We start from the raw sequence: 25,494 nt of genomic DNA on the forward strand, positions 1-25,494 counted from the left end.
GTTGTACAGTGATTAACATATAGCTAAATAAGTGCAAGATAAGCATAGGACATTACAATATGATGCAATTTGGGTACAATAATGACACATACAGTATTATGACCATATCAAAGCAGTATACAAAATTATATCCCAAAAGACAAAAAGTCAACATATTTGCAGAACAACAAAAATCTAAGAAGAACAGGAAGGTATAGCATCCAATCTTCTCATTTCTGTCTTTTTCCACATAACACAGTAGAACAAAATAAGGTTCTTAGCCAGTTACATAAATATTTAACATAAATCTCTGCTACCTAACTACTGTAGTTAATTGGCAGAGGGACCAGCAACAGATGTACCAATGACCCAGTCAGTCATATGCTACTGTGTGTGAGTAACGACACCTACTACTTGGAAAGGTCTCCTAGGATAGGCCTGATTCAGAGTCGCTCGTAAGCAGCCGCTCGTTCGCTCCGAGCGATGTTCGCACATCTGCGCATTGGTCGTAATGCGCATGCGCCAACCAGTCAGTGCGGTGGGAAATCGAGCGCTCGCAAAATAGCGAGTGCCTGCTAATTTGAGTGACAGGATGAGGCGTTTGTGGGTGGTAACAGGGGAAGGTGCTTGAAAATGGGGAGTGGTGATCCGAACGCAGGCGTGCCAAATGGTCAAAATGGGCGTTTTAAGGGTGTGCATACTTAACAAAGCAGCGTCATCGGCCACGTCACTTGGTTGTCTCTTACTCTGAACTGTTCGCATGATTGCGGTAGGAAAATCCAACCACAAGCACTGCGAGCAGTTCAGACGCCTTTTGATGTACTCGATTAATCTAATAAATAGTGGAGATGACGTAGGATGCGAGCGGCCAGGGGGCGTCTTTACAAAATAGCGAGCGCATGTTTCGTTCGCTCGCTCAGACATAGAGGCGTCAACAAACCGCAAAGAGCGAGCGCTCAATTTAAATAGCCGGCCCCTTTTTCTGAACGAGCGAGCGCAAATAGCGTCCGGATCTGAATCAGGCCCTGAATCCACAGGGCTGCCTGGAAGAGAGGTAATCTGTACAATGGGGGCTATGAGAAGTAGTATAATATGCTATATACTTTCAGCCAGTGCCAGATTAATGTCCACATGGGCCTGGAGCTGAAATTTATGAATGGCCTAATGCGTGCCGCTGCAGGGGGTGTGACAGTCGCTGCAGTGGTGTAACTAGTGATGTGGGGGAATGACCTGTGTGGTATGGGTGTGGTCTGCACAGTGGGTGTTGCCTGTGTCATGGGTGTGGCTATAGTGGCGCAATTACAAGAAAAAGTTGCTTTCTGTGTGAAATGGTATGAACTCTGGGCCTGATTCAGAGCCGCTCGTAAGCGGCCACTCGTTCGCTATAGCGATGTTCGCACAACTGCGCATGCGTATGGGTCGTAATGCGCATGCGCAAACCAGTCATTGCGGTCGGAAATCGTGCGCTCGCAAAACAGCGAAGGGCTGCTAATTTGATTGACAGAATGTACCGTTTGTGGGTGGTAACGGGTAGGTGCTTGAAAATGGGGGAGTGGAGATCCGAACGCAGGCGTGCCAAACGGTCAAAAGGGCGTTTAATGGGAGTGCATAATTAGTAAAGGAGCATCATCGACCACGTCACTTGGTTGTCTTTTAGCCTGAACTGCTCGCAGTGATAGCGGTAAGAAAAACCTACCATAAGCACTGCGAGCAGTTCAGATGCCTTTCGATGTACCCAATTACCGTATATACTCGAGTATAAGCCGAGTTTTTCAGCACATTTTTTGTGCTGAAAAAGCACCCCCTCGGCTTATACTCGAGTCATGCTGCATGGTACGCTGCTGAGTAGCGTACCATGCGGGCCGCGGTGCAGACTGTGTTACTGTGACACAGCCTGCACCGCGTGTGTAGCGCTGACCGGAAGGAGTTCGGTCAGCACTACACACTGCCAAACACACAGCCGCCGGAGCCGGCAGCTATGTGTTTGGTATAATCAGCAGCCGCTGAGAGTCTGTCAGACTCTCAGCGGCTACTGCTGCTCCCACTGCCGGAGCCATCTTCCGGCTCCCGCAGTGGGTAATGGGAGAGACGTCGTCATGACGACGTCTTCCCATTATGCAAAGCGGCGGAGGAGCCTGTAGCAGCATCGGGACCAGGAGCGGGGTTACAGGTAAGTGTTTGTTTTTTTTACATTTCTTTCTACTGGGGGGGCTACTACCTGGGGGGGGGGAATTCGCTACTGGGGGCACTACCAGAGGGGGGGGGATTAATAATGGGGGAACTACCAGGGGGGGGATGTTGCTACTGGGGGCACTACCAGGGGGGATTAATACTGGGAGCACTACCAGGGGGGGATATTGCTACTGGGGGCACTACCAGGGGCGGGATTAATACTGGGGGCACTACCAGGGGGGGATATTGCTACTGGGGGCACTACCTATTCGGGTCGACTTATACTCGAGTATATACGGTAATCTAATAAATACCGGAGATGACGTGTGATGCGAACGGCAAAGGGGCGTCTTTACAAAATAGCGAGCGCATTTTTCGTTCGCTCGCTCAGACATAGAGGCGTCAACAAACCGCAAAGAACGAGCGCTCAATTTAAATAGCCGGCCCCTTTTTTGGAACGACCGTCCGCAAATAGCGTCCGGCTCTGAATCAGAGCCTCTATTCTCTGTCTTTCATTAAGTGTTAAGGTGCGTTAACACAGGTCGATTTTTTGGATGACTGAACTAAAACGATTTCGTTATCGTTCAGTCGTCCAAAAAAATCGACCAGTTTCAGCCCCAAAACGATTAACGGCAACTACCAGTGCGCGCTCCCGTTTGTAGTTGGTAGTTGCCATTCATCGCCCGAACCTCCTGTCCAAGCTGAAGATATTGTCAGGTTGAACATGTTCAGGGATGAGGGAGGAAGCCCGGCACAGAACAAAATCGTTTTTGACTTCGTTCAGTGTTTGTGCTCAGTGTCGATAACGACACTGAGCACACTCCTGCCGGGGACACACAGGACGATTTCGTTCGGGGTGAAAATCGTCCCATGTGTACGCACCTTTAGAATAGTTGCAATTGAAAAATAACAAACAAAAACAAATTGTTCACTGATCATTGTCATATTTCTATAAGTATTCATCCCACATCCTTAGTCACTACCGTAAATTAATACATGAAATGCCTTCTTTAGCTGTTCCTTTAAAAAAAAATAAACATCTGCAATGATAATACTGGACTGTGGCAGTAAGGGCTACCTTACTGCTCTGCAGCTGTGCAAGCATGAGTTGGGTTGGGCTTTGCATTTTGTTAATTAAAAAAAAATTAAGTTTAAAATAAAAAAATATTTAAAATGTAAAACCACATAAAAAATATATATATATTTTTTTTTTATTTAAATGTAATCTGTTATTGCTATCCTGAGATAATGCTAGTAGAACAGGTAGGGCGGGATGTACTAATGGGGAAAATGCGGTAAAACACTGTAAATTCAGTTTTTTGGGGTTTTACCACATTCCCTATATGTACAAAGCTCGATGGGTAATGCCATCTTCAGGTGGCGTTACCCAATAGAAGCCATGGGCTACTTATCGGTACGCTCGCCCTTGGGAAGGATCCAGTCGGATGCACACACATACAGCACGACCGTGCTGCACAGCTGGGACTCGGAGGAGCAGCATGTGACAGAGAACTGCACAGCACAGTGCAAACTGGACAGACAACAGAAGGGATGGGATGGTGAGCACAATGGAGGGGGGTAATCTTAGGGGTGCTTCATAAACCAACTTTCTGGGGCCCCTATACACCTTAATCCAGTGGGATGTAGTTATAATCCTCACGTACAGCATCCCAGCTGAAGATGTCCCGGGACACCGGAATGCAACTACCTGGCTACAAGACTGATGCCGGAATACCGACAGGAGGTGACATCCCGACGCCGGAATCCCATCAGCCAGGATGCTGAATGTGAGTATAGCGGGGCTGGTTAGCACTTAGCTGTGGGGGGGGGGGGGAGGTTAGGTTTAAGCATCACAGGGAGGCTTACGGTTTGGCACCACTGGGGGTAGGTTAGGGTTATGCACCACCGGGGGAAGAGTCAGCGGGGGAGAGGGGGCGGGTTAGGGTACTTACTGGTACCTGTTGGGATTTTGAAGATCGGGATGCCGATGTCGGTCTTCTGACCGGCGGCTTCCCGTCCGGTGGTATATCATACTGATTCCTGTGTGTGTGTGTAAATATATATATATATATATATAACAAAAAAGGGTGGAGAAAAGAGCGCCTCCTAGTGCATTAAATATGTAAATGATGTAACCATCACCAAAGATAATCACCCTCTGTGTAGATGGGGGTGTACCTTATATAGTGGAATTCACCACTTATTCAACAGCAAGAAAAATCACAATGATTCCTTATTTGTCCAACTTCTGGAAACCCTCAGGCTTTTCCCTCCATATAGACCAAAGTGAATTATTTATGTGATTGGGAAGTTCACAGGGGGAATATATATATATATATATATATATATATATAGCAATGAGCCCGATATAGGGCAAAAATCCAGCACACCTTTTGTAAAGAGTAACATGAAAAAATATTTAATGTTTAAAAAATCACCATCAGGGTGTAATAGCAAGCCATAAAGCAGTATAATATAAGGTAATACTCAGCACATCTAGGTAATGTACAGCCTCCATAGGGCCCGGGGAGACACGCTTTGAACTCGGATGGCTCCAACAGCTGTTTCGGGTTACCGTCCTAAGGGAACCACCAAACAATATTGAGCCCATGGCCAGTTAAATACCCATCACCTTGACTGTGAGACAACTCACCTGTGGAGCGTCATCACTAGCGTCACACCACCGCCGGAACACCGCCATCTCCATGCCACATGCTGGCAGCAAGCTCCGTCCGTCACACTGGAAGTGACGTCAGACGGAACCAATCTGCACTAGCCAGGCCATGGGGAAGGCATCGGGGTTCCCAGATCGCCGGAAGTGACGCTCGCGGACCTCACACAGCCAAACAAAAATGTAAACAAAGCACAAACATGTGACTTTGGACACAAATAAATGTCCAATAATACATCAAAGTTTATCAAAACAAACATCTATTAGGACTAATGGACCAAGTGAATGACATCTACAATACACATACATAGAGATACATAAAAACAAACAAAAGACATTTGGCATATAGCAGACAGCGCTGGCTTGCTGGATAGTGTATATCCACAAAAATATAGGAGAACCTGCATTAGGCAAATATAATACAGTGGATAAAGGATGGGCTGAACCAGTATTATATACTCATAAACACATATCAAGTACTGATTATTGACCTAGATAAGGTGCAAATGTAAATTCTTCGTTTAGTCCATGGGGAACCATGGTTCCAAGCTTGTAGATCCATCTGCATTCTTGTTTCAAGAGCAATTTATCTCTATTAACACCCCTGCGTAACGGGGGCACATGTTCAATGGGCATAACAAAGAAGTCCTTTAATGAATGACCCTCTTTGACAAAGTGTCTTGCCACCGGTGGAGTGGCTGATTCCAATTTCACATAGGCTTTCCTAATCGAGGATCTGTGCATTGCTGTTCTTTCTTTCAACATACGAATTGTTTTGCCCACATAAATTTTTTGACAAGGGCATATAATTGCGTAGGTTGACATATATATAGGTTGCGTAGGTGACATATTTCGTATCACAGCTCATGCGATGTTTAAGAGGATATATTGTTCCTTTCGTGGGATACACAAACGTATTACCAGTTTTAATATTGCTACAATTCACACAACCGGTACATCTGAAGGAGCCTTTCTGCAATCTTAGCCAATTATTGTCTGTATCTCCCGTGGAGGCAACATCGGAGCAAGAGACTCTCTCTTTCAGGCTATTACTCCTTTTATAGCAGAACAACGGTTTATTTTTACAAATGTCCTTCAAGACTGGATCCGTTTGAATAATGTGCCAGTGGCACAATATGGCTTTTTTGATTACCCCTGAGGTGAAAATTAATCTCAAATCTTTGTCCTCTTCCCTAAGGGACGGTTTTAACAGATCCTCTCTTTTTAATAGTTTGCATCTTTCAATGGCTTTTTTGACTTCTCTCGGTGGATAACCTCTTTCAATAAATTTGTTGCCCATATTTTCCAGGGCATCCAGCAGGTCACGTTCATCGGAAGTTATGCGTACTACTCTAAGTAATTGAGAGTACGGTAAACCCTTCTTGAGCAGTGCTGGATGGAAACTGGAGGCCTCCAATAGCATATTCTTGTCGGTAGGCTTCCTAAAATTTTTTGTTGAGATTTGCCCATTTGAGACCATAACACAAACATCTAGGTAGTCAATTTGTTCAGTACTGAAAGCGTAGGTGAATCTAATAGATCCAGGTAGCTGGTTCAAGCCCTCCATAAACTCCCTGAGAGCGTTCTCACCCCCAGTCCACAGCATGAAAAGATCATCAATAAATCTCACGTAAAACAAAATAAAACGTGAAAAATGTGGGTTAGCCAAAATGTGTAATTTTTCAAAACAATACATAAACAAATTGGCGTACGCCGGGGCCATATTAGACCCCATTGCCTTCCTTTCAACTGTAAATAAAAAGCGTAATTAAACAAAAAATAATTCTTATGTAAAATAACTTCCATCAGTAACAGCAGAAACTCAATAGAAGGACCCATATACTGTGGACTGGAGGTCAGAACCTCCCTGACAGCCTGCATTCCCTCGGTATGTCCTATGTTCGTATATAGACTGGTGACGTCTAACGTCACCAATAAACAATCATGTGGTAGCTGGCCAATGGAGGACACCTTACAAAGAAAGTCGGAGGTATCCTTTAGGAAATAGGGTGTGCTCTGAACAATAGGCTGTAAGTAGTAATCTACATACTGCGACAAACTTTGGCAAAGTGATCCACGGGAACTGATTAAGGGTCTACCAGGAGGTTGTATAAGCGACTTGTGCACTTTTGGTAGAATGTATAGTAGTGGTATTTTGGGGAAGTCTTGTTTCAAAAAACGAACAGTATGATCATCAATCCAGCCATTAATATGACCCATTTGGATTATTGAATCTATCTATCTTTTGAACTTATCTGTAGGATCAAAAGTGAGACGTTTATAGCAATCAATGTCTGCCAATTGACGCATGACCTCTTTAACATAGTCCTCGTAGTTCATAACCACAATTCCCCCACCCTTATCGGCGGGGCGAATGACAGTTGAGGAATTCTCATGTAGTTGTTTAATGGCTAAGTTCTCGGATTTAGAGAGGTTGGAATGATAAATTTTAGCTTTTTGTACAGCGGGTAAGGTATCAGACTTAACAAGTCTCTTAAAAGTCTCTATAGAGGCATTGGGTGAGGGGGGATCGAAGGAGCTAGCGACTTTAAAGGGACTTTTGGTAAACTCCTGATCTCCCTTTCTAGCAAAATAGTCCTTAATTCTTAATGTCCTGTGAAAACAGTATAATTCCTTCTCATAATTAAAACTGTGTTGTCTAAAGGTCTGAACAAAAGATAGGCCTCTAGAGAGCACAGATGTCTCCTGTTCAGAAAGTACATGATCAGACAAATTAAATATAGTTACCTCTTGGGTCCCTTGTATCCTCCCCCCCGTTTTTTTGTGTTTGTACCCACCCCTCCTGCACTTCCTTCCACCCGTTCTTTTGAGGTGCCCCTTGTGTACATTCTCTCCCCTAAAAAATGACTCCTAGCCCCTGGGTTATCTGAATCACTTTGAGAGGTGTCTATATCAGTAAATTGCATTTCCGCTCTTCTACGACCCCCACCGACATTTCGCCAAGGACGTCTAGTGACCTGGCTCACAAGCCACGGGTACACTTTCAAATCTTTATAGTCCTCCTTGACTTTTTTATATTTAGTTTTTTTTTTTAAATAATTCAGCTTTAAATTTGTTAATTGTGTCCTCCAATTTGGCCAGCCAATCCACTCCATTATCTCCTTTTAACACTTCCATACCAGCAGCCTCGCATGTTGCTATATCCTTTTTCACACAATCTATGTAACAATTAACCTTTTGCACTACCAATACCATGAGGTCCAGGCTACACTGGTTTAAAATCATGCACCATTGCCTGCAGAAATCTTTGTTGTTACTCCAAAGTCACATGTTTGTGCTTTGTTTACATTTTTGTTTGGCTGTGTGAGGTCCGCGAGCGTCACTTCCGGCGATCTGGGAACCCCGATGCCTTCCCCATGGCCTGGCTAGTGCAGATTGATTCCGTCTGACGTCACTTCCGGTGTGACGGACGGAGCTTGCTGACAGCATGTGGCATGGAGACGGCGGTGGTGTGACGCTGGTGATGACGCCCCACAGGTGAGTTGTCTCACAATCAAGGTGATGGGTATTTAACTGGCCATGGGCTCAATATTGTTTTGTGGTTCCCGAAACAGCTGTTGGAGCCATCTGGGTTCAGAGCGTGTCTCCCCGGGCCCTATGGAGGCTGTACATTACCTAGATGTGCTGAGTATTACCTTATATTATACTGCTTTATGGCTTGCTATTATACCCTGATGGTGATTTTTTTTAAACATTACATATTTTTTCATGTTACTCTTTACAAAAGGTGTGCTGGATTTTTGCCCTATATTGGGCTCATTGCTACAAATTCCGTGATCCGTGCACTCCTGCACAAGTTTTGAGTGCGACCTAACATTTGCCTTTATCTATATGCATTGACTATGTATATGGGTTGCACCACGCTTACAAATCTAATTTTTTTTTTTTTTCCAATATGTTTTTATTTGGGTTTTCAAACATTTTAGTTATACATGTTATAACATTGGAACATTGATACAATAACATTTATTGATATGAAAAATACATAATTTATTACGTATATGAGACATATTACATATTTATATTATTTATTGTTGATCAAAAATAATAAAGTTAAATAATATAGAAAATTGAACAATACAAAAAAAAACAAAAAAAAAAAAGGGGGGGGGAAGGGGTGGGGGAAAGATCATCTGCAGTCCTCATCCACAATTCGCAATCAAGTACTTCAATTAAGTTGAATAGGAGGTTCTAACTCTAGTTTCATACCATAAAGTTCTTCGGAAGCATTTATGAATTTGTTGTTTAATCATTATACTCAGATTGTCAATAACGGATTCCCAAATCTCAAAGAATTTTTGTATTCTTTGTTCTTTGTGTAATGATGTTTCCATCCAATCCATTTTAAAAGTGTTAAAAAGTTTTTCTTTGAACATTTGTATGGTTGGGGGGGAAGAATGTATCCATTGCTGGAGTATGCATTTCCTCGACAGGGCCGAGAGAATCAAGAGTAGTTTTCGACATCCCGATGTAATTCTAGAATCTGTTGTTAATATTCCAAAAATAGCCCATTCAGGGGTCAATGGTAGATAATTTATTAACTCTGAGATTGCAAATTGTTTTATTTGGTACCAGAATCTTTTAATAGAAATACAATCCCATAGACAGTGATAGAGAGAAGCTTCAGGGCTAGTGCATTTTGGGCAGTTGGAGGAAGAAGAGAGACCTATCAAATGGCTACGAGATGGAGATACATAACCCCTGTAAAATTATTTGAAAAACATCTCTTGGTATGTGATTGCATTAAGAATTCTGTTAGAATATAGAAGTGCCTTTAGAATTTTTGATTCGCTAAGATCCGGGAAGTGTTTCTGCCAACGAGTTATACCGGTTTCATAATAACCGCAGTAATAAGGAGTTTTCAGTATTTTATAGAATAAGGATATGGCTCCTTTAGAAATTTCTGGGGTTTGAAGAGCCGTGTCTAACCGATTTGTCCAGTCCATGGGAGATAAATAGGAAATTACTTTATTTATATAATGTTGTGCCTGCATAAAGGCTAGATTATGAACTTGTATAAAAGGAAATTTAATATGTGCTTGAGAAAAAGGAAGCACTCGATATGTGTCTGGATTTGTAAGCTGGTGAATTTTATTTAAACCGTTAGTATCCCATAAATTAAAAGGGGAGGCGGCCATTCCATTCTGAAAATTAATATTTCCCAGTAGCGGAAGAAACAAAGAGAAAGAGGTATTTAGTTTCCACTTGTTGCGAACAGTATGCCAAACCGACCATACCGACATCAGTAGGGGATTACTTAATACATCTTTAGAGATTTCAGATTTGTTTAAATGTAAGAAACTAATTAGTTCAGTATTTTCAAGAAATGATCTCTCTATTTAGTAATTAGAATAGATACTGGAGTGTGATATCCAATCTTTTATCTGTCTACAAACCGCTGCTTGATTGTATATTTCCATATTTGGAAAATGTATTCCCCCCTCCGATTTATCTCGTTGTAACAATTGTAGACTAATGCGAGGTCTCTTATTTTTCCATATAAATTGTCTAAAAGCCGCATCAATCCGTTTAATATCCGCTTTAGTTAATACTATTGGTAATACCTGTATAGGATATAATAGTTTTGGGAAGGTAATAATTTTTATAAGGTTTGCTCTACCTAGATAAGATAATTGTAGATATTGCCATTCGTCCAATTCTTTAATAGCTTTGTCTATAACATATTTAATATTGAAAGAATATAGATTGTAAATATTTTTGGGTAGTCTAATACCCAAGTATGGGATATCGGTATCTTCCCATTGTACAAATCTAATTTTTAAGTTTTGAATTATTATTGTTCAAGTTTGGACTATTTGACTGTGAGGGTTTTACCCCGTTTTCCATCTCAGAATTGTGAGATTACGTCCATTTCATTATGGAACAAGACATGGGAGAGATTATGGGGACCAAGAGATTTCTGGACAAAGATATATCTAAAATCTTGTTTACAAACACCTCACAATTAGCCTTTGATGTGGATTCCTCAGCTGAAACCTTCTCAGATTTAAGTAAATTACGTAAAAGGTTGGTGGAATTAGAACTGCATGGCTTGACCTTATCACCATACCACAAGGAGGGACTTATACCAAGAGGATTTAGGATTCGCAACCAGCCCACTTTGGGACGTAACAACAAAGATTTCTGCAGGCAATGGTGCATGATTTTAAACCAGTGTAGCCTGGACCTCATGGTATTGGTAGTGCAACAGGTTAATTGTGACATAGATTGTGTGAAAAAGGATATAGCAACATGCGAGGCTGCTGGTATGGAAGTGTTAAAAGGAGATAATGGAGTGGATTGGCTGGCCAAATTGGAGAACACAATTAATAAATTTAAAGCTGACTTATTATTTTTCAAAAAAACTAAATATAAAAAAGTCAAGGAGGATTATAAAGATTCGAAAGTGTACCCGTGGCTTGTGAGCCAGGTCACTAGACGTCCTTGGCGAAATGTCGGTGGGGGTCGTAGAAGAGCGGAAATGCAATTTACTGATATAGACACCTCGCAAAGTGATTCAGATAACCCAGGGGCTAGGAGTCATTTTTTAGGGGAGAGAATGTACACAAGGGGCACCTCAAAAGAACGGGTGGAAGGAAGTGCAGGAGGGGTGGGTACAAACACAAAAAAACGGGGGGGAGGATACAAGGGACCCAAGAGGTAACTATATTTAATTTGTCTGATCATGTACTTTCTGAACAGGAGACATCTGTGCTCTCTATAGGCCTATCTTTTGTTCAGACCTTTAGACAACACAGTTTTGATTATGAGAAGGAATTATACTGTTTTCACAGGACATTAAGAATTAAGGACTATTTTGCTAGAAAGGGAGATCAGGAGTTTACCAAAAGTCCCTTTAAAGTCGCTAGCTCCTTCGATCCCCCCTCACCCAATGCCTCTATAGAGACTTTTATGAGACTTGTTAAGTCTGATACCTTACCCGCTGTACAAAAAGCTAAAATTTATCATTCCAACCTCTCTAAATCCGAGAACTTAGCAATTAAACAACTACGTGAGAATTCCTCAATTGTCATTCGCCCCGCCGATAAGGGTGGGGGAATTGTGGTTATGAACTACGAGGACTATGTTAAAGAGGTCATGCGTCAATTGGCAGACATTGATTGCTATAAACGTCTCACTTTTGATCCTACAGATAAGTTCAAAAGAGAGATAGATTCAATAATCCAAATGGGTCATATTAATGGCTGGATTGATGATCATACTGTTCGTTTTTTGAAACAAGACTTCCCCAAAATACCACTACTATACATTCTACCAAAAGTGCACAAGTCGCTTATACAACCTCCTGGTAGACCCATAATCAGTTCCCGTGGATCACTTTGCCAAAGTTTGTCGCAGTATGTAGATTACTACTTACAGCCTATTGTTCAGAGCACACCCTATTTCCTAAAGGATACCTCCGACTTTCTTTGTAAGGTGTCCTCCATTGGCCAGCTACCACATGATTGTTTATTGGTGACGTGAGACGTCACCAGTCTATATACGAACATAGGACATACTGAGGGAATGCAGGCTGTCAGGGAGGTTATGACCTCCAGTCCACAGTATATGGGTCCTTCTATTGAGTTTCTGCTGTTACTGATGGAAGTTAATTTACATAAGAATTATTTTTTGTTTAATAACGCTTTTTATTTACAGTTGAAAGGAACGGCAATGTGGTCTAATATGGCCCCGGCGTACGCCAATTTGTTTATGTATTGTTTTGAAAAATTACACATTTTGGCTAACCCACATTTTTCACGTTTTATTTTGTTTTACGTGAGATTTATTGATGATCTTTTCATGCTGTGGACTGGGGGTGAGAACTCTCTCAGGGAGTTTATGGAGGGCTTGAACCAGCTACCTGGATCTATTAGATTCACCTACGCTTTCAGTACTGAACAAATTGACTACCTAGATGTTTGTGTTATGGTCTCAAATGGGCAAATCTCAACAAAATTTTTTAGGAAGCCTACCGACAAGAATATGCTATTGGAGGCCTCCAGTTTCCATTCAGCACCGCTCAAGAAGGGTTTACCGTACTCTCAATTACTTAGAGTAGTACGCATAACTTCCGATGAACGTGACCTGCTGGATGCCCTGGAAAATATGGGTAACAAATTTATTGAAAGAGGTTATCCACCGAGAGAAATCAAAAAAGCCATTGAAAGATGCAAACTATTAAAAAGAGAGGATCTGTTAAAACCGTCCCTTAGGGAAGAGGACAAAGATTTGAGATTAATTTTTTCCAGCACATTTTCGATCACCTCAGGGGTAATAAAAAAAGCCATATTGCGCCACTGGCACATTATTCAAACGGATCCAGTCTTGAAGGACATTTGTAAAAATAAACCGTTGTTCTGCTATAAAAGGAGTAATAACCAGAAAGAGAGAGTCTCTTGCTCCGATGTTGCCTCCACGGGAGATACAGCCAATAATTGGCTAAGATTGCAGAAAGGCTCCTTCAGATGTACCGGTTGTGTGAATTGTAGCAATATGAAAACTGGTAATACGTTTGTGTATCCCACGAAAGGAACAATATATCCTCTTAAACATCGCATGAGCTGTGATACGAAATATGTCACCTACGAAATTATATGCCCTTGTCAAAAAATGTATGTGGGCAAAACAATTCGTATGTTGAAAGAAAGAACAGCAATGCACAGATCCTCGATTAGGAAAGCCTATGTGAAATTGGAATCAGCCACTCCACCGGTGGCGAGACACTTTGTCAAAGAGGGTCATTCATTAAAGGACTTCTTTGTTATGCCCATTGAACATGTGCCCCCGCTACGCAGGGGTGTTAATAGAGATAAATTGCTCTTGAAACAAGAATGCAGATGGATCTACAAGCTTGGAACCATGGTTCCCCATGGACTAAACGAAGAATTTACATTTGCACCTTATCTAGGTCAATAATCAGTACTTGATATGTGTTTATGAGTATATAATACTGGTTCAGCCCATCCTTTATCCACTATATTATATTTGCCTAATGCAGGTTCTCCTATATTTTTGTGGATATACACTATCCAGCAAGCCAGCGCTGTCTGCTATATGCCAAATGTCTTTTGTTTGTTTTTATGTATCTCTATGTATGTGTATTGTAGATGTCATTCACTTGGTCCATTAGTCCTAATAGATGTTTGTTTTGATAAACTTTGATGTATTATTGGACATTTATTTGTGTCCAAAGTCACATGTTTGTGCTTTGTTTACATTTTTGTTTGGCTGTGTGAGGTCCGCGAGCGTCACTTCCTGCGATCTGGGAACCCCGATGCCTTCCCCATGGCCTGGCTAGTGCAGATTGGTTCCGTCTGACGCCACTTCCGGTGTGACGGACGGAGCTTGCTTACAGCATGTGGCATGGAGACGGCGGTGTTCCGGCGGTGGTGTGACGCTGGTGATGACGCTCCACAGGTGAGTTGTCTCACAATCAAGGTGATGGGTATTTAACTGGCCATGGGCTCAATATTGTTTTGTGGTTCCCTTAGGACGGTAACCCGAAACAGCTGTTGGGGCCATCCGGGCTCAGAGTGTGTCTCCCCGGGCCCTATGGAGGCTGTACATTACCTAGATGTGCTGAGTATTACCTTATATTATACTGCTTTATGGCTTGCTATTATACCCTGATGGTGATTTTTTTAAACATTGAATATTTTTTCATGTTACTCTTTACAAAAGGTGTGCTGGATTTTTGCCCTCTATTGGGCTTATTGCTACAAATTCTGTGATCCGTGCACTAGTGCACAAGTTTTGAGTGCGACCTAACATTTGCCTTATATATATATATATATATATATATATATACATACACACACATATTTACATACATACACATATATATTATATCCACACATACATATTTACATACATATATGTTATAAACACATAATATATAGATAGAGAGACAGATATGAGATAGATAGATAGATAGATAGATAGATAGATAGATAGATAGATATAGATAGACACACACAGACATTACACCCACCTCTGGTTATGTATACTTTCATGAGTTTTCTGACTACTAGTGTCTGGCTGCAGTGTCCCAGCTCATTTGCCAAGGAGGGGTAAGGGGTCAATGGGCGGGGCTTTATAAGACACAGGAGCAGGCACAGCTTGGGCATCCCGGAGTATCGGAGTATACAGCATAAGGAGGCGGGGCTTAATGCGATTAGTGGGCGGAGCTTACTGCACCTCAGAATAGACTGCCAGCCAGCCTGGGGGCGGAGTTTCAGACTGTCCGGGGGCGGAGCTACAAGCAGGCCCGATGGTATGCGGGACTTCAGGGGTGGAATGGGATGATGATTCTGACAGCAGAATGGACGGGGAGTCTGAACGCTGTGGTAGTGACAGGAAAAACTTTTTTTTCTCCTGTCAGCGCAGCCTGTACTGCAGTAGGTCCTGTGGGCCTATTGTCATGGGGTGGCCTGGAGCTGTAGCTCCACCCGCCCCATTGTTAAACCGGCCCTGCAAGTTCCAGCTGTCTATGTAGCCGCAGCCTGGGATACAGTGTATATATCAGGCAGAGCACTGTGATCTGAGTAGAGAGACTGCCAGCAGCAGGGAGTATACAGCCAACCAGTCTCCTGCACTGCTCCCACCTCATAGTTCCAGCTGGAGTACCAGTTAGACAATCCGTAGCAGCAACAAATGAGAGTGCTGCTCAGTTGCGGAGCAGCAAAGGGATCCTGGGTTTATCCTGACATTAAATGCAATTAAAGTTACTACTCCATTTTAATAGAGACCACAGTCTGCATGTTTTTTCGGCACTGCTTTCTCTTTGTGCTAGTATAAATGTTGCACATTGACCTTGCAGCTCCTCTAAAGATACCTTTGTGTACATTCGGGACAGAACTTTAATGTAAGTTCATATCCAATTATCCGGGAACATAGGACCATACAGAACCGGATCTATTGCACATAGGGACAATACCATATCTATTTTTATACCACCAGTTAGCGCTTAAATACCTCTTCTTGTTTATATTTTGTAGTTGTTTTCTTGGGATGTGGGTGTGCCCATTTAGAGGTCCATAGCTGCTGATACAGACGCAAGGTTAAAGAATTTATTTTGTTTTCTCACAGATAAAAGCCTGTCACATAACTCAGCTGTTTGGGAGATTTAGTTAATAATAAACAAAACAAAAAATATATTTACATGCAAAACACATACTAGTTTCTTTTTAGGTGTATTTTTTATATTTTAGTTCATAGTTATACAAAATGGCAGTTTATGTGACTCATTGGTCTTATATAGTAAGGGCTGTATTCAGTTAGTACTGAAAACGGCCTTTTATTCGCCATTGGCGAAAACAGACGGTTTAAATATTTTTTAAAAACTGCGAAATTTTCGCCAAAAAACAGCCGAGAACAGCAACAGGCAAAAAAAAGTGGAGGAAACTTTTCCCAAAACCAGGAGAGAAAAAAATGCAAAATCCCTATTTTTGGCTAAAAATGTGGGAATTTCTTTCAGAACCCTTTGGAAACCCCCCCCTCCTAATGATAAATTACCAAATTTTTTTTTCGTAAGTTGCACACTTTGGTGAAAAATGACAGCGCAAATTCTGGGCGAAATAAAAAAAAATAGTTGAAAATGGTTTTAACGTATTGGGTCTGATTTTTTGGGGGCGGTATGGATGCGTCAAGTGTTTTAAACATCGCACGCGGTCGCATCAGGCGGTTTTTAAAACTGCGTTTTTAAGATGTGAAAATATACTTGCACCCATTTTAATGTACCCTCAATTTACGTGGAACATTGATTTCCTGGAAAAAAAATAGCTCTATGTCTTTTTTCAACTATTTATTTTTTGCCAAAATATGCAACTTACAATTTTTTTTTCCCGGTAATTTATCATTAGGAGGTGTGTCCAAAGGGTAATGAAAGAATATTGCGTTTTTTTTTTTTTGCCGCTAATTGAATGCAGCACTAAGCCTTGGAGAGAGATAAAGTGCCAACCAATCAGCTAACTGGTCACTTTACAGGCTGTGTTTGAAAAATGACCGTGACCAGAACTTTATCTCTCTGCAAGGCTTAGGGCCTGATTTAGCAGAGGACGCTAGCTGCGATTTCATATGGAATGCAGCTGGGAAAATATGCTAATAGTTGAAAGGTTACCTGGGCTTAGGGACACCCACTGCTACCGCCTTATCTGCGTCCGTCGTTGCGTACCTGCGTAAACATCTGTAACATCGACGCAGATCCGGACACCCATGTGGCCATTGCGGCAGGTCTTGCCTATCCCAAATACTGCAGGTCTTCTCGCATGCAGAGAAGTCTTATGCTTTGGAAGCAAACGCGATGGCTAATTTATGCATGCCCACCAAACAGCGTTTAAACAGACACGCCTGCGCTCACCTAATCCCCCGTTACCTGCCCCAAGCGCTGACCACATGATATTCAATTTGCAATTGATTCCTATGTGTGTACTTAATCGCCAAGCGATCGTGACGCACGCTCAGGCAAATAATCACATGATCTGCATGAATCGCAGAATTGCGTCCTCTGCTGAATCAGCCCTATGTACGTAGACCCCTTTGTAACTAAAGTGATAAGTAGATTATTAGATTTAGCTTATATACATTTTAGCAAGGTATTTGGTATGGTATCCCAAAATAAATTATTTCAGAAACTCCAAATCTTTGTATGTTACTCAAAGATAGTAGGATGGATTAAAGAGTAGGCTAAAGTACATGAGACAGTGCGCATGTAGGAGTGGACATTCGTATGTTTTATTTGTATAAATTATACAGTTCTATATTTCAGATGCGCACAAGTAAAGGCAGAGTGTATGAATGGGATGAGGAGGGAGCGACTACAGACAGAGAATAGTTAGGACATGTTCACATAATTGCAACTATGACCTCTGTGCTGATGCATGTACAGTACACCTGCTAGGAGGCATGTCTGATGCTGCTGTGTTCAGATACATGTACAGTACACCTGCTAGGAGGCATGTCTGATGCTGCTGTGTGCAGATGCATGTACAGTACACCTGCTAGGAGGCATGTCTGATGCTGCTGTGTTCAGATACATGTACAGTACACCTGCTAGGAGGCATGTCTGATGCTGCTGTGTGCAGATGCATGTACAGTACACCTGCTAGGAGGCATGTCTGATGCTGCTGTGTGCAGATACATGTACAGTACGCCTGCTAAGAGGCATGTCTGATGCTGCTGTGTGCAGATGCATGTACAGTACACCTGCTAGGAGGCATGTCTGATGCTGCTGTGTGCAGATGCATGTACAGTACACCTGCTAGGAGGCATGTCTGATGCTGCTGTGTGCAGATGCATGTACAGTACACCTGCTAGGAGGCATGTCTGATGCTGCTGTGTGCAGATGCATGTACAGTACACCTGCTAGGAGGCATGTCTGATGCTGCTGTGTGCAGATGCATGTACAGTACACCTGCTAGGAGCAGGGCCGCCATCAGGGGGGGACCGCCGGGCCTCGAGTCCCGGGCCCGGAAAGAACTGAAGGAGAGGGGGGCCCGGACGCAGCGGTGCTGCGCTGGCAGCCACCTAGAAGTTAATTGATATACAGCATCTGTGGCATGTCATTTATGGTGCCAGCCTCGAGCTGGCCAGAGCTTGCCGGAACGGCAGCCAATCAGAAGCGGCCGATCCTGATTGGCTGCCGGTCGGCGAGCTGTGATTGGCTCGCAGCAGGCGCCATATTTGAAATGCCGCCACCGGTGTAGCACTACTGCCAGGGGTGGCTCTGGCAGTAGTGCTCTCTCTCGGCACTGATCCTGGTTGGCTGGCTGCACTGGCGCAGCCAGTTGAAGAAATTCTACAGGTACACTAGACTACTAGTACTATATCATAATCCCTGACCTAGCCCTGTGCTCCCCCCCCAGTCCAGCCAGCCATCCCTGCCCTGTCCCCCCCCCTGTTCCAGCCATTCTTCCCTGCCCAGTGCTTTCCCCCTTAGTCCAGCTAACCTTCCATGTCTCCCTCCTAGTCCTGCCAGCCTTCCCTGTCCAGCCAGCCAGCCTTCTCTACACTGTGCTTCCCTCACTAGTCCAGCCAGCCTTCTATGTCCCCCTCCTAGTCTTGCCAGCCCTGTCTGGCATGGTAGGTGGATCCAGGATCTGGTTTTTTCAATGTATTATGTGGTTCTTTCTATTATATATATATATTATATATATATATATATATATATATATATATAATTTTTTTTTTTTTTCTTAAATATAAAATCAGAAATCAACATTGCTGTACAGCATTTTAAACTGGCTTTTTAAACAAATTGGTGTACCAACCCTGGTGTAGCTCCACCCACCTCTGCCACGCCCCACCACCCCTACCCGGTGGGGGCCCTGTTTATTTTTGTCAGTCCCGGGCCCCATCATTTCTGATGGCAGCCCAGGCTAGGAGGCATGTCTGATGCTGCTGTGTGCAGATACATGTACAGTACACCTGCTAGGAGGCATGTCTGATGCTGCTGTGTGCAGATACATGTACAGTACGCCTGCTAAGAGGCATGTCTGATGCTGCTGTGTGCAGATGCATGTACAGTACACCTGCTAGGAGGCATGTCTGATGCTGCTGTGTGCAGATGCATGTGCAGTACACCTGCTAGGAGGCATGTCTGATGCTGCTGTGTGCAGATACATGTACAGTACACCTGCTAGGAGGCATGTCTGATGCTGCTGTGTGCAGATGCATGTACAGTACACCTGCTAGGAGGCATGTCTGATGCTGCTGTGTGCAGATACATGTACAGTACACCTGCTAGGAGGCATGTCTGATGCTGCTGTGTGCAGATACATGTACAGTACACCTGCTAGGAGGCATGTCTGATGCTGCTGCTGGAAAGCTGAAGACATGATGATGATGATGATGATGATTACCAGCAGATGTGTGTGGATATAACTCTCCAGATGATACTGCTTAATTTATTAATGTGGCTGCTATATTATATGGTGTTGCAACTATTTGCATTACTTAATTGATATTTCCATATGGACTGTTTCAGGAAAGGATTTTTAATGGGGAAAAGGTAGATATTTGCATTTAATTTAACTGAATTTAGTTTATTCATACTTTTAGTATTTGTTTTTATTTAATTATATCTTACAAGTTTTGCTCCTCCCCGCTACACTTACCTGTTCCTGACGCAGTCAGTGGTCCCCCTCCCAGCAAAGTGGTCTGTCTTGTCCCGTCACTGCAGCAAGAGCCATTTTTGAGGAGGGGGCCTCGCCCCACAGGTGCTTGCATGCTGATTATATGCTTTATTCGGGTTAGTATGTAAACCCGATGGTTTACGTACTAAACGGATGGTGGATGAACTGCGAATCAGTTTATATTTTTGGCTCCTTATTTAAGCACTGTGCAGGTTGTTACCATTGTATTTTCCAGCAGGCATTTTCTATAAAAGGCCTAGTTGGGTGTGGCTAACAGCCACCCCCTGTATAGATGTGTCCCTCTGTATCTAGGAGGTGACTACATGTAACTACAATGTAATGGTGTGGTGGGCATATATGCTAGTGTTAGGGACCTACAGAAAAAGAAGGGCTGCAGGCTTATATGCTTTGATCAAATCATGACAAAATCGCCTTGGTTTTATTTGCTGCACACATACATAGATTTGCAGTATATTATTGTTAGCACCGATAGCAAAAGTTTTTCTGTTTTGTATACATTTATGGCATTAATATTGCCACGCTGCTGGTACCATATATGAGATGGGTAAAACCGAGTGCAGGCTTATTTATTTTCTATCTACTAACTTAAAAACTGTTAATCTGCCTCCGTGGCAATTGCGCTGGTTCAGCGTTTATACTACATGTTGATGAGACGTCCTTTGTTGCTGTATAGTGGCAGGTAAAAAGACATCATACCTAACATAGGTCAACCTGTATTTAACCCAAATATTAAACATCACATTTTGCCAGCCTGTGCCTGTGCCCACCCCCCATCATTACACATAGCTGATGTCTCCACATTGCGTAACTCCATGACTGTTCTTTCTCCTCTGCTGTATACAGTCCAAGAACAATTACCAGGTTCCCAGCTATAACTGCTGCAAAGATACAGCACCATGACATGCTTGCCCTGTTATTGTGGCCAGAACTGCAGTACGGTGAATGTTTACTTACACTAATGTCACCAGGGCTTTCAGTGAACACATGAGAGTGGCTCTGGGTACAGGAGTAACATACTGTATTATAAATAAGACCATACTTAGAGCTGACATGGCAGGGAAAATATTCTAATACTTGTCAGCAAATGCAGACAAGAGCTGTCATTAGCAGTCCACTACCAGCAACAATAGAAAGAGATGTGCTCGGGTCACAAGGTCATCATAGTAACTGGGATTTGCACAGCCCTCCTACATGTGTACACCAGAAAGATGTAAGACCAGCAACAATAGAAAGAGATGTGCTCCGGTCACAAGGTCATCATAGTAACTGGGATTTGCACAGCCCTGCTACATGTGTGCACCAGAAAGATGTAGGACCAGCAACAATAGAAAGAGATGTGCTCCGGTCACAAGGTCATCATAGTAACTGGGATTTGCACAGCCCTGCTACATGTGTGCACCAGAAAGATGTAGTACCAGCAACAATAGAAAGAGATGTGCCCCGGTCACAAGGTCATCATAGTAACTGGGATTTACACAGCCCTGCTACATGTGTGCACCAGAAAGATGTAGTACCAGCAACAATAGAAAGAGATGTGCTCCGGTCACAAGGTCATCATAGTAACTGGGATTTGCACAGCCATGCTACATGTGTACACCAGAAAGATGTAGGACCAGCAACAATAGACAGAGATGTGCCCCAGTCACAAGGTCATCATAGTAACTGGGATTTGCACAGCCCTGCTACATGTGTACACCAGAAAGATGTAGGACCAGCAACAATAGAAAGAGATGTGCTCCGGTCACAAGGTCATCATAGTAACTGGGATTTGCACAGCCCTGCTACATGTGTGCACCAGAAAGATGTAGTACCAGCAACAATAGAAAGTGATGTGCCACGGTCACGAGGTCATCATAGTAACTGGGATATGCACAGCCCTGCTACATGTGTGCACCAGAAAGATGTAGTACCAGCAACAATAGACAGAGATGTGCCCCGTTCACAAGGTCATCACATAGTAACTGGGATTTGCACAGTCCTTCTACATGTGTGCACCAGAAAGATGTAGGACCAGCAACAATAGACAGAGATGTGCTTCGGTCACAAGGTCATCATAGTAACTGGGATTTGCACAGACCTGCTACATGTGTGCACCAGAAAGATGTAGTACCAGCAACAATAGACAGAGATGTGCTCCGGTCACAAGGTCATCACATAGTAACTAGGATTTGCACAGCCCTGCTACATGTGTGCACCAGAAAGATGTAGGACCAGCAACAATAGAAAGAGATGTGCCTCGGTCACAAGGTCATCATAGTAACTGGGATTTGCACAGCCCTGCTACATGTGTGCACCAGAAAGATGTAGTACCAGCAACAATAGAAAGAGATGTGTCCCCCGGTCACAAGGTCATCATAGTAACTGGGATTTACACAGCCCTGCTACATGTGTGCACCAGAAAGATGTAGTACCAGCAACAATAGACAGAGATGTGCTCCGGTCACAAGGTCATCATAGTAACTGGGATTTGCACAGCCCTGCTACATGTGTGCACCAGAAAGATGTAGTACCAGCAACAATAGACAGAGATGTGCTCCGGTCACAAGGTCATCATAGTAACTGGGATTTGCACAGACCTGCTACATGTGTGCACCAGAAAGATGTAGGACCAAAGGGTGCAGCGTTTCTAATGGTTTATTGCTTCCCATCGGCTTTCTTGTCATTTGTTTCTGGGGTACAGTGTTTGTGCACAAAATTACGTTAATTAGGAACTGACATATTTGGCGTCATGGCTACAATACATTAAGTTTAAAAATCTAATAGAGAAAAATGCTAGTTAAGATAGCTCACATTCACTTTGCATTAAATGTTAATTATATATTAATAATTATATAGAGAGATTTTTTTTAAATTTAAAAATGTTTACATTTTTTTGACAGCATTTCCACTTCTGAAGATGTATATCGATGCAGGGAGTGAGCTGCTGGTTACCGGTTGTGCCGATGGGATGGTAAAATGCAGTTTTCTTTATTATTCATACCAGTTTATACAAACCTACCTACATTTAGAGCATATGGATATCTCAGAGCTACATTATTTCATGTAAAGGTTTTGAGTATTGCCAATAACACATCGCCAAGTAAGACAGCACATACCCATAAATTGTGAATTCTTTGTTCCAGATAAGATCCTTCAGCTTGGCAAAGGGACACAATTTTCGAGGTCTCTGTCATATCAACCTTCAAAAGGAGAAACTCAGATTCTGCAGGATTATGGAAAAATCCAGGCCCTCTGGCATACCAGGTGATATGCTATGCTTTATACCGTATGCAGTCATATTGTCGACATTCAGAATATCTACGCTGTAATGCCAAATAGTTCAGAATGTCAACATGTTCATAATGCTAGTATGCAACAACACATCGACCCTGTACATGTCGACATTAACATAATGTTGACATTCTGCATATTGACATTATGAACATGTCGACATTCTGAACGAATATGTTGACATTCTGAACCATTTGACATCATGAACATATGAGCATTTGGGTTAGGCTGCAGTCAGTGTTAAATTGTATTATAATTGTCGACATGGATAATGTCGACAAGCTAATTGTCGACATTGGGAACCTGTCAACATTATTGTGTCCACATAATGATTGTCATCTTGGTATAAAACATCCCTGTATTCTACTCCTAAACACAGGGCTCACATTAACAATCAAAAATGTTCCCCATTATCCTGTATAATATTATCAATTGCTAGATGCACTGTCATATGGTGATTATGATCGATATCATGCTTGATGTACTGTGCACAGATTCAGAGGTGTACGCAGACACGCCTGTGTCTTTTTCCATGTTAATGCTAATGCCACAACCGATACTGAGCGGCTCACTGGCAGTGATGCTATCCTGTTTTTTTGCGTATTTAGGCGCACCATCGGTCACAGCATTGAAGCTTGCACCAGCCCCAATGGCAGGTGCAATTTTTGCCATCTGAAGATGGCCATATACATACATTGATTGTTAGCTGTTATTTTCATAATACATAATTTATCAGAGCATCATTCCAAGCACAAATGCATTAAGAGTACCGTGTGGCGTATGCAGTTGCAAACATCATATCTGTTTCATTTTGTGACATATATTTTATGTGTTCCCAATATTTATAGACAAAATGAAATTGCCTTCCATGGATAAGAGTCCTTGTGATGTAGTAGATTCTGGCCTTCCTATACTACATATACAGAAATATGAAAAAGATAAGCAGGAATGTGACATGTAAGTTTCTATGTTGTACGAGGCCTCTGATGTTTTTACTGCTTAGCCTTCTTTAGATATTTTTTAAACTTGTTAATCACTAGAGCAGCCAATTTATTTCCTGACATTTTTCATTTATGCACACAAGAGTGCGTCATAGGGGACGTGACCATGACACCAGTGGATTTAGCCATGCCTCCAATGGGCATTCTAAGCAAAATACAATTTTATTTCTGCATGCACTGGAGGCATTTGCTTTCACTGCATGTGTTGGGAGAAATATCTCTTCACTTACCGCAGATTGAGACAATTGTACAAATCATGGGACAGTCCCCTCAAATTGGCATTGTCCAGCTGAAGTCGGGACTGTCCTGTCAAATTGGAATGGATGGATGGTATGTACTTCTAGGGAGAAGTGAATGTGGTATCCATATATACATGCATATGCGATGGGTCTTTTTTTAAAGAGTAATGTTAACTGGTTAACTAGCATTATTACTTACTGTAATCAACCTGTATATTGCTCTTAGAGCTACTCTCGGTGGTAGATCTAGCTATGGGATATTTTTCAGCAAATAAAATCACCATAAACTAATCAATAATTACTTCCAAGAGCTCTTCAATCTATTAAAATCACTGTTTATTCACATTCATTAGAATAAAATTTTTTTCAAAGTGAACAGATGCATTTCCAAAATAGAATGGGAAAAGTTCAGCCAATTACAAGCAATGCGTACATGCTGGCCACTTGTGATTGGCTGAGCAGTTACTGATATTAGCCACACTGAAAACAATGAAACTAGCGGTAAAGCAGAAAAATATTACAGTGACATTATTCCAGAAGTGCCAGCATGTGCATTTCCAAGCAATCAAAGGCAGCCAGGGCTTCTCGGGACTTATAGTTCCACACCAGTATTTTGGCTTTTTAAAAATATTTAATTATTGATTGACTGACAGCACAAAACATTTTTTTTTTGTATTAATTTCATTTGGCAATGCATTTCTATGCCTCTTTTCAGGCATTCTTGACTGTGGACACTGATATTTTGCCCTTCAGTAATTTCCTCTATTCTACTTTCAATTTCTGACATTGAGCCTGATTCAGAGCCGCACGCAATCCGCACGATATGCTGTTGTCCACGTAGTTGAGCGATTATTTTCAGTTGCACAAACATGCGTTACACCGAGTGTATGCACAAAGATGCTGTTGTGATCGATTTAGATGGTTTCAGAAAAGTGCTGGGCGTTCCTGGTCGGTGACTGGGAGGTGGCTACTAGTGCATGCAAAAT

General features: G+C 42.4%; 1 protein-coding gene across 1 annotated transcript in view; it reads left to right on the forward strand.

The window, feature by feature from the left end:
- WDR27 (WD repeat domain 27) overlaps positions 1–25,494 on the forward strand; it is a 525,006-nt gene that overhangs the window by 23,970 nt on the left and 475,542 nt on the right. The window contains exons 7-9 of the mRNA XM_088448950.1: positions 22,878–22,948; positions 23,121–23,241; positions 24,117–24,225. Of these exons, the coding sequence (XP_088305076.1) occupies positions 22,878–22,948; positions 23,121–23,241; positions 24,117–24,225 (301 nt within the window). The remainder of the gene's footprint in view (positions 1–22,877; positions 22,949–23,120; positions 23,242–24,116; positions 24,226–25,494) is intronic.

The sequence above is a fragment of the Taudactylus pleione genome, unplaced genomic scaffold, assembly GCF_031769625.1.
Source record: "Taudactylus pleione unplaced genomic scaffold, aTauple2 ptg000473l, whole genome shotgun sequence".
Classification (NCBI taxonomy): domain Eukaryota; kingdom Metazoa; phylum Chordata; class Amphibia; order Anura; family Myobatrachidae; genus Taudactylus; species Taudactylus pleione.